Source organism: Trematomus bernacchii, unplaced genomic scaffold (assembly GCF_902827165.1).
Source record: "Trematomus bernacchii unplaced genomic scaffold, fTreBer1.1, whole genome shotgun sequence".
Taxonomy (NCBI): Eukaryota; Metazoa; Chordata; class Actinopteri; order Perciformes; family Nototheniidae; genus Trematomus; species Trematomus bernacchii.
The window spans coordinates 11,125,267-11,136,307 of record NW_022987564.1 but is presented as its reverse complement, the minus strand read 5'-3'; the positions used below and the strand labels follow the sequence as shown (position 1 = coordinate 11,136,307).

General features: G+C 38.5%; 1 protein-coding gene across 1 annotated transcript; it reads right to left on the bottom strand.

The window, feature by feature from the left end:
* Positions 1-1,853: 1,853 nt before the first annotated feature.
* On the bottom strand, positions 1,854-10,315 carry slc39a4 (solute carrier family 39 member 4). The gene is made up of 12 exons (XM_034124418.1): positions 10,039-10,315; positions 7,797-8,108; positions 6,226-6,427; positions 5,432-5,601; positions 5,030-5,213; positions 4,354-4,526; positions 4,077-4,250; positions 3,585-3,689; positions 3,244-3,298; positions 2,992-3,144; positions 2,310-2,497; positions 1,854-2,227 (listed from the first exon to the last, which is right to left on the bottom strand). The coding sequence occupies exons 1-12, from the start codon at positions 10,237-10,239 to the stop codon at positions 2,099-2,101; spliced, it is 2,046 nt and encodes a 681-aa protein (XP_033980309.1). The 5' UTR covers positions 10,240-10,315; the 3' UTR covers positions 1,854-2,098.
* Between the last annotated feature and the right edge of the window lie 726 nt (positions 10,316-11,041).

Sequence of the window (11,041 nt, the reverse complement as noted above, 5' to 3'; positions counted from 1 at the left end):
CTGACACATTATGTAGAGTGGAAGCTTACCTAAAATGGCTTTATACATTAATAAAAACCAGTGCTGCATCCTACGCATAGTAAGTGAGGACCATCCAGTTAGGCTATACAGTGTGCAATGATGAGGAAATGAATAATAGGAAATGCAGTGCAACAATGTGACAGTGAGTCACCCTGCTCAATACCTTGAAGCTGAAGCTCATGAAACCAGGCCATTACTCACTTTTATTGTTTGCAAGGTTTTCCTACTGAAACATGAAAGGGTCTTGTGTAAAAAAAGTGTCTTTGACCTGTTGCCATAGTCTGTCTGACGCAATTAGAGTTGGAGTGCGGGACTTTTACATATGAATGAACATCCACTACACCCTTTCCAAATGAGTTCACACAAAGGGATTTTTAGCGCCGCCAGGGAAAGCTCTCTGTATCTCTTGAATACCGGAGTGGTGAATGTATGCCTGCAGGTATGCCTTTTGAGCATCATCTCCCCTTAACAGCAGTTATTTACTGATACACTCACTTTTGATGCAGCTTTTTATGTCACTGCATCCAAAACTTATTTGAGAAGTTTATAAACTACATAAATCCAGAGAGGCAGCATAATCCAACAGTAAAAGTCTGTCTCAAATTAGATGTTTCGGTCTGTAAAGTCTGCTTGTGTCTACCAATGCCACTGTTAACGATGTTTTATGCAGTATAAAGTACGAGAAGCTCAAAGGGCTAGTTTTAGAGGTAATTATCAAGTGTTTTGTTGGGAGGGTAAGTTAAAGGACTCCAGGGGCTCGTAAAACCTCTAAAAACGTAAGTTGAAAATTATTGTTGCTTTTTGTTGCTGACATAAGGGAAATCCATGTTTCCTCTGTCAGCAGCTTCGTGCTGTAATATGCAATTTGGTTTTTACAGCACATCCTTAAAGGATCAGTACACAACCTACATGTTGTCATTAAATGGGTCATTTTGTCTTAGGAAGTGAGACGCTTGTCATACATGTACATTTACAGTATGCATGTTAATAATATGTCTGTGTGAGCTGAGTTGTCAGCGGACTCTGTCCCTAAAGGAGACACTCACTTGCCTGCAGGTTGAGGAGATTAAATGAGAAAGTCCAAACAGAAAGATTGAAAAAGTAGATAACATTCAACAGATGGAACAAAAGCTTAAACCCCTGATAGAGTTAATTCATGTTGATTGACAGGTCTCACAGAAATTACATAATTGGGTTTTGAAAGAGTTTTAATTTTCCAAACTAAGCTTAAAAAAAAGACATATACCATACCGTATATAATAATATATATTAACACATTTGTACATTTTACTTTATTAAAATCTCAAAACACAGTACAAGTCTGTAGGCAACTGGACAAGATATTTGGTATTGGAAGCGCTTTGGTTTCTGTGTGTAGTTCGATAAGTGTTAAACATTCACGTTAGAGCAGCCTTTGATTGAATGCACATACATAGTCTAAGGAAGGAGACAAAATGTTCGGGGAACATATGGCAGAAATGTTGGCTAACCTCTGGTAAAGGAGTGAAACTGGTAAAAACAGGAAATAAATAATTTTCACTTCCAAAATCAGTGAACATAATGTAGGAGACGCTACAAGCTTAAGGCTAACTTAAAATCCAGATCACCCATCATCAAAAATGTCCATCGTTATAAATAGAGTCTTACTGTATCTTACCTCATCTTATCTTATCTGATGAAAAAGTGTAGTTAAAACCACCAAAATCCAAAAAGTGTATTGTAAAAATATGTGTTAATTTATGACAACTTCGGGCAGACAGCACACCGTCAATTGCTACATATTGTATCTTTAAGTCTTTAAGGCAACAGCAAATTTCAAACACATTGAATGATTAGTTTCCCATCTGCAAGGTCCTTTATTAATCACTTTGAGCACCAGGAAAAGCGCTATATAAATAACATGTATTATTATTATTATACTTTTTTGGGTGGAAACAAGGGCCAGCTTTAAGCCTTTTTATGAATAAGGGCCATAAACATCATCATGTTACTGTGAAAGTTGTTCAAAGATTTTCCAATCTGCATAAATTATAACAATGACATGTGTCGTGTGAGACCATGGGATTCTTGACTGGTTTTAGAAGCTGATTCTCTCCTCATAAAGTGACAGCAGCAACAGAATACCCCACCCGCTCAGCAGGCCGACGTTCTGCAGCAGGAACATCAGCCAGGGTCTCTTGTTGCTGATGTGGACCATGGTGGGCAGCTAGAAGGAGAAAGAGGAGAGATTTAAGTTTCTATTGTGATGCCAGCTACAGTAAATGTTGTCCTTAAAGACAAGTACTCACCATGTCAGCCAGCCCCACATACAGGAAGAGTCCTGCAGTGATGGCAGCGATCCACTGCTTGGTGGCGAGGTCGGTGGCTACGGACAGAGCGATGTACAGACCCACGAACGAGGTCATGGCGCTGCCGACATTTAAGAGCAGAGCCTTGCGCACAGACACACCGCTGTGGAGCAGAATGGCAAAATCACCTGTAGAGAAAGTTAGTAAAGTTTATTTAGTATTGAATCTTTCATAGAAGAAGATCACGAAGGAATACAAATTACACAAATGTGACGGCAATGACAAAACAAACATAAATAGAATATGATGGACAACGTGAAAGTCTAACTTCTGACTGTTGGTACTTAAAATGTTCTTATTGAGTTTGTAATGGTACAGCAGACAAAAGAGGCTTTCATATAAGTTATTTTTGGGAATTTGTGTTCATTCAATGTTTGTGATGAAGACAGTTGTTTCCCTGACACAAAAATAGGATTAATTAATAGAAAATAAACAGAAAAACATCTGCATTGGTATCTGCATTGCCAAAATTGGTATTCTAAAATGTCCATATGGCGCAACAACAGACCTTAAAAACGGACTAAAAAACACAATCGCTTAAGGCGAGACAGAGGGCAGTTTCAATATGTTTATGGAACACAACAAGAGCAACAGGCTGATGTAGTCTCTGTGTGTTCTTTACCCAGTTCATGAGGTAGTTCATGGCAGAGAACAGCGAGTGACGTGGCCAGACCAGACTTCCATGACATTGAGAAAGCTGCACCCATCGCTAAGCCGTCTGCGAAGTTGTGGATCCCGTCACCGATAGTTATCATGTAGGGAAGCAGACGCTGCTCTGTAGAGGCAGACGGTGTAATGGTTAGTGGCAGACTCCATGATCAGCACTATAATCACAACTTGATGATGCCGTGTTTTTGTGTTGGAGATAACTCACCTCTGGTGCGCTCTTTCTGATGGGAATGAGATTTCTCATGTTCTTCAAAGCTAACCTGAAATGCACATGTTACATTAAACACTAACAAGTCCTGTTATTGATGTATTAGTTACATAGTATTAGCTCAGGGTTTCCTCACACAGCTCTCAGCATTTTAAGAAATAGCATTTTCCCCAAGTATTGCTGGACATGTCCAAAACATTTCAATTATTTGTACTTTTTACCAAAGGGGTAAACTCCTTAAACTGCACAAAATAACTAGATCCACTTTTTATAAAGCAGTTGCTTTTGAATATTTGTGCTCCACGTTTAAACTCCAAGCGCTAATGTATGTTTCTTACCAGGTCTAGTTTTGATGCTGACTCTGACTTGTCCTTTTGTTTCCTATCTTGTTGATACATTTCTAAAACCCTGCCATGGTCACAGTGATGAGGCTCTGATTCTTCCTGAAAGAGAGAGAGAGAGACAAAATAACGGTTTAAGTTAGCTTGAAGGAAGGTTAGAGGGAAAGGGAAAAAGGACTTGAGAAAGTGAGGAACAGGATATTTTGTGAGGCAGGAACAAGATGTGAAACTCAACTTGAGAAAACTAAGCCAAACATATTTAAGGAATAAATGCAGGACATCTGGGTTTTATTTTTATATTACAAGTCCATTTTTCCATGACTCTTAGGCAACTTTTTCTTCAGAAATCTTGAAGTTCAAACAAAAGATAAGCTCCCAGTAGGTTCCATCTTTTTATAAGACATTTTCAAAAAGTCACAACATTTGAATCTAATGAAAATCAAGAATGGCGGGTCCATATTTATATTCCCATCATCCTTATTCTCTTACCCCATGATGATGTTGATGATGATGATGATTATCTTTATATGCCACCAGAGAGAAGATTGTTTCCATCAGATAAAAGTAGTAGATCCCGCCAATCAATACCAACATCTTGTAAATGTAGTCCGGCATTTTTTCGTGGCTGCTGGCGTTGTCTGAATGCACGTGTAGACCTAGGAACTGGACACACAAACCACAAGAATAAGTCAAAATGAATATATACTGCATGAAAATCACCAAAACTGAAGGCCTGATTGTCTTATAAAGGTTTTGTCTTGCTCACCATGGGTAGCAGATGCAGTAAGGCGTCTCCGGTCAGTGAACCCACAGCGAGGCTGATGCAGAACTGGATACACAGCTGGAACATGCTGGTGCACGAGGTGCACAGCAGCAGCACGATGCCAAACATGGACGTCAGCGTTATCACCACATTAGCAAGGGTGGCATACAGGTACCCTGCAGGAGTAAGCGAGAATACAAAAGGGGGATGGAGGTGAGTTAACAACATGTCAAAAAGGGAAAGACCTTATATTTGGAAGTACTACCGGACACCTTTATGTATATTTGGGAAAAAATTTATGTAAAATCAGCCTTCATTAATGCAATCTGGTAACAACAAATAATAAGGTTTATTATTTTAGATTATTAAGAAGCTTGTAGATCAGAATCTTTAAAGATTGCATAAATCAAATGCATTTGTTAGTTTGTTTTATTGTTTTTATTGTTTCATGCTTGTTTTCTTTTATTGTATTGTATCCATTGTTCCAGTCTAATCTGTAAATCACTTTGAGTCGCCTTTGGGTAAGAAATGGGATTTATAAATGAATTCGCCTTGCATGCTTACGCAATAACAACCTGAGAATACTTTGAAGTGCGACTTTGTTCTTGTTTTTTCTAAGTTTTTTAAATAACAGATGAAAGCAAGATCCCTGTTGGTTTTTGAGAACATGCACACTCACTCTCAGTCACGGTGAGCTCATCATGTGTCAGATGGTCTGTGACCTCTGCACAGGCTCCGCTCAGGATCTGCTGGACCAGTGCAGGGCTGAGCCGAGCCAGGCCGGTCTGACCCAGACCGGGGGGGGCAGAGCTGTTCTCTGCCAGGCTGTGGATCAGGACCAGCTCTTCAGCTGAGAGACACAGCTGGAGAAACATTTAGGCACAAAGGGTTAAGATAAACTGTAGTGTTAGCTCTAACATGCTGCATGTGTCCACAACATTTACTTTACCATGAATTATCTGCAATTATGAATGAAAACAATGACATTTGCTCATATCAAATGCATATAAAATCAGCTATGTTGTAAGTTTCGCTGATCATTCTCCTAAAATAATTTTTTTCAGTACATTGGTATATTTACCTTATCCCAGGTGGTGTTTCCTGCATGGCCCTCGTGACGTGTATGGCCGCTCTTCCTCGTCCGTCTGAAACCACTATGATCGTGATCAGCATGTGAGTCTGTGTGTCCGTGTTCGTGCTCATGTTGGTTGTCAGGTCCGAGTTTCAGACTCTTCATGAGAGCCTCCAAATCTACACATCACAAACACAATACACATTGCAGCAAAACATCTCAAGAATTAAAATGGCTTTGAGAAAAAGACTTTCCCTAATGTTATCAAGAAAATAACCACGATGTGCGCTCATGAACAGAAAGTAAATCACTAGATAAAAATCAAAAGACAAAATCAGAGTTCTTGCGTGATTCAATAACTCCATTTTCAGACTTCCTAAGACAGCATAAAGCGGTATTGTTATTTTGCAGTCATACGATACGATGGCTGAAATATAAAAGGAAAATAAGTGCTAAAGTTACTTGAATTACATGCATTTATTGCTCAAATAATATAGTAGCAATATATGACAGAAATGATTCTTAGATGTTATATTAAAGAGGCAAACCTTTATTTTTATTGACCTTCTTTATTATCTGCTGTTAATTCCACAGTAGATTAAAAGAACTATGAAATTGTATTCAAGACAATATACCGGTAATACACTTTTAAGCTTAAATTGTGGAAACCCTAAAAAGAACTTCTGAAAAACATAAAATAAATCTTTCAATATTAGTATTTAAACCTCTATTTACAGTGTATGTGTTTTTCTATCACTATATGTGGCCCTGAATGTGTTTCTGTGTTTCTGAAGGACCTTTACCCTCGACAGTGAAGTTCTCCGACCCCAGGCGCTCCATGATGTCGTCCATGAAGAAGCTCTCCTCAGGCAGGGCCCGGCTGATGAAGCAGTGACCTCTCAAGGCATGGTACAGGACGCGACCCAAAACTGCCCCCACTTCCTGTCCCTTCTCTGCTGGGGATGCACTGACCTCTGTCATGATATCACTGGCTGTCACACACCTCTGGTTACCATAATGATACGGGAGACAAAGAAAGAAGGTATGGAAACAACAAAAGAGATTTTAATCACTGATTTGTATGAGATTTTTCAATGATGTTACCTTAAAGTGGACCTATCATGCTATATTTGAATAATATATTGTAGGGCCATACCTATATAAAACATGTCTGTGAAGTTTTTTTTTCAAAATACCAAACAGATCATGCATTTTAGCCATGCCTCATTTCGCTCTTTTCCAGCCCTGTTTTTGCAAGGGCTGATTCTGTGAGAAGTCTTCTTCGCTGCTTTTGTGGCAGACTACAGCGCCACTTACAGGCCTGGCATATGTACTACAACGTCTCCAGCACTTTCGAGCGGCAATGGCCGTGGCCCAACCCCCCATTCCCCTGATAGGTGGAGAGTTACCCATATAGGCGGAGCTCCCTGTTTCTGACGTCAGAACAATTTCAAATCTGTATCAGCTCCATTGCAGCCCCGTTTTTAGAGATTTGGGTATGGAGGAAAAGAGAGGGTTGTGTTTTCTGACACTTGGTGAGTTCCCTGACACACCGGGGACACATATTCATGTATAAAAGACGTACAAAAGTGCATTTTGCATGATAGGTCCCCTTTAAGTTGTAAGTTATAACTTTAGCTACAAAAAGCAGGACACATTTAAACAGCTTAACAGAGCTATTTTACAACGTTTCTCGTATAATTTCTAGCATTACATTCTGAGTTTCTATAATACAGCAGTAACCAACCGTCATGCTGACAGTTGCTACAGTGATGTGGCTGAGTACAGGGCAAAGCCTAGTCGGTGTACTGCATCATGGCAGCATTTATCACTTGACATATCTTATCGACGTATGATAAGATATGTCGAGTGATAAATTCTGCCATGAACTCACTTCCCTTGAAGGGAAAATACAACTGAGATGATGTTCCTCTTTGAATGAATGACATTTTTTAGAAAGCAAGGTATTTTTAAAACTGGCTCTCTCGTTTAAAAGAAAAAGTTAATTATAGTCTTCAGTTCCTGTAAACCATGTAAAGCTGTTACGTTTATTCACTTGTCCCCAACCGTTTTTGCTTGTAACTTTTAATTGCCAAGCAATGTCCTCAGGCATCACCTCAAAACAGAGCTGAGATAAGTCATTTATCTAGAGTAATATATCCTTCTTTAATAGTTGCGTAAGTGAAGTCTTGAGTAAGTTCAGGTAAGGGTCACCTCAAGGGTTTGACAGTAATTGTTGAGTAGTCTTTGCTGTTGTGTTTATAATCTTGTTAGGAGCAAAAGATTAGACAGCGATAATAAACCAGTACTAATATTATTTACAATACAATTTAATGAATATAGTACACTTTTAAATACTTTGTTGTATGTTTACCTCACTCTCCATGGGCACATATTGGTGATGAAGCTTTTGAAGTAGCACCTTTAATGCATGAACGTCTATGTGCTTGTGTTGATGTTCCTGGTGAGGCCCGCTGTCTCCATGCTGGTGCTCCTGATGGGTGAGTTCATGAAGGAAACGTTCGGCCTCCTCTCCCCACCTCCCCTGCCTCACCGCGCTGCACACCAGGCCGGGGGAGGAGAGGTAGAGCACACACCCGGCAGCCACATCAGTGAACTGAGACACACTGATGGCATTTCCAGTTCCATTGCTGATCAGCTGGTGAACGGCATCTGTTAAATCACACTACGCACAAAGAAAAACACAGAAGAAGTTAAGTGAAAGAATGAAGTAGCTATGTCCGTTATTTTCAGTGAACAACAAAAAAACACATACAGAAAAAATGTTTAAGATGAAATTGTTTATGTTACTACTACATAACTTATTCATATCACTTAAAGATTCAACCAAACACAAGAAAATATTAATTTGGAGAGATATATATGCACAATTCTTCAACCACGTCCTGCAATGGATATCAGCTGCTTTTATTGCCTTTCATAAGACACATCTCTTTCAGATAGCAAGAGGTATAGCAGGCTACAATATAAATCAATATACCATGTAGCCTGACAAAGATACATCCTGACCTAAAATCTGCGGTTATTTCCCAGGCTTTCACAGATTTTCATACAGATTAATCAAATTTTGTTTTTTTGGTCGAAAAAGTTGTTTTCAAGGAACAGTGTCCCAATTAATCTTTCTTAGAATCTCTTAGACTTCAGTTTCTTTTGCAATTTTAACTAAAGAAAACTTAAACTATTTATTTTTCAATGCTTTGAGAAACACACACACAACATTTTTTTTTTCTCAGTTGTATTGTAATGGTAGGTGAGGAAGATTGATAAATATCAGTACAGGTAAGGGGGAAATACATTGAAGTGATTGTGGTTGAACCACATCTATTAAAATACAAGGTCAAACCGTTGACATGACATTTAAGGCTTTTACAGTAGGTCAAATGTGGTTTATTATTTTACTGAACCTCTTGAAGGTTTTAATGACCTTTTTATAACACTTGGTAACCTATATAACAAGCGGATGTCAAATTCATTTGATGTCAGTTCTTTATTAGCAGAACACAGTGTGCTATAATCCAAGCCATTGTTTTTGTTCGTTGTGTTCACCAACAGCCACCAGATTAGTTTGACATTTATCAGTCACGCAGATTACAGATGACATTTAGGAAGTTCAGGGACTTCACTCCTGTTCACACCGATAAAGTGTCCTGCAAACAGCGCCCTTTATATAAGTAGTGGTCTACAGGTAAAAATATGAATCACCTATTTATAGAGTTATCCTTTTGTTTATATTTGAAAAAACATTATTTATACCTTTAGTCAGATTTAAAAATTGAAATAGGACTAGTTCTACCATTCAGAAGAATCATTTTGTAATTTCATACACATACATTGCAGAAGCTACATTACTACATTAAAGCACAGTATTACTCTATTTGAGGTCTTTTAAGTAATACGGGTCCTATTTGTCTAAAGTTTGCCCTAACGTGACTGAAAGCTGATTATGACTGCATTGGAACAAAACAGAGCCATAATGCCTCCAAAGAATAATATAATACAAATAATAAAACCACTGATAAATATAAAAGGATAAATCTCTAATTTCATTTGCGATATTCAGACAATTCCAGATTACATGGCAAAGTCTGAATTTGCTGACAAACCTAAAATGTATCATTATAATTGTAATACAAATAAAAATAAGAATTGCAAACATAATTATAATTACCATCTTCCTCATCAGTATTTTATCAACATTTTGTATTAAAAAAAATTACATCAAAGTGTGATACAAATATTTCTGAAATAGTGACCTCAGATAAAGGTTTTATAATCGCAGGTGTGTGCGCACGGCACACACAATCGATCTATTAGGCCTTCCTGTAACCAAAATCACATATAATGAAATTGTGATAAACACAGAATTGGATATTTAAAGGCTTTGGCTTCAGCCAAAACCAGTATAATTATTCAATCCTCAATCGATTAATTGAATAAAATATGATAATATATATTTTTAATCCATTAAAAACTATTAACATGGTGGCTGTGGATAAGCAGTAACAGTTAGTAACTTGGACCTCGACCTTTCTCTGCACACTGCGGCAGACACTTGGCTCTAACCTGGCTGCGGAGGAAAGCCTAATAAAACTCACCTTTCCACACGACACTTCGCTGCACTGCACACGTTTCTCGAGTGTATTAAAGACCGAGCCGAGGGACTCCTCTGTCAGATACTCCTGTCCAGGAGACACGATGCTGAGCACGGCCGCGTACGCTTCCTCCACGGCGGGAGACCCAGAAACAGACCCGAACCAACCCAAACTGGCAAGTATCAGCAGCGCGGAGGAATACATCTTTAAACTTTCTTAGGAACTAATTTTATATTAATGGATAAATTAAAAAGAATCAAACAGATACAGGGAGGCTGGTTCCGTCCCTATGTATTTCTACAGACACATTGAGCTGAAAAGAGCTCAGCTCACAGCTGTTATCAGTTTGAAACCTCTGCAAGTTCACAGCTCCTGGATTGTGATTGGCTGAGAATGAGGCTGGCTCTATCCTATACCTTTCTATGAAACCCTTTGTCACCTGTAAAGGGAAGAGCAGGCCTCTACTGCACAGCGATAGGAATGTAGGCTACAAGATCAGATTTCAGGATTGGTTTGTTTTGCATCATTTTGCTCACCTGCTTTAGATGCATCTCTAATCAATGTTAGATATCTTAAAAACAAGACAACTTTTATGCTGATGATGACCATATTATGTATGGCAGGTCATATCATTTGTAGCCAATAGGAGTCAAACATGTCCACTGTGGTTCTGTACAGTACATGCACATGAGCATCCTGGTTATGTGTTGACACCATATCCATATTTCAGAAACCTGGTTCGTACTGTATCCTTGTTTTTCACAATATTAGCCATTGGTATTCCATAGAAACCGTGGTATACTTAGCCAAATTTGCCAATCAATAACTTTCATTGAGAAATTATTAATTCCTGAAAAAGTATCTTTCACAAACATGCCACCAATTTAACAACTTTTCTCCCTTTTCCTAGAAAGTATTTCAGGAAAATCTTCTGGAACCATCCTTTCAGAGGAGTAAACAAACTGAAATATAAAGTCTAAAGACAGATGTTATAGAGTTTGTAGAT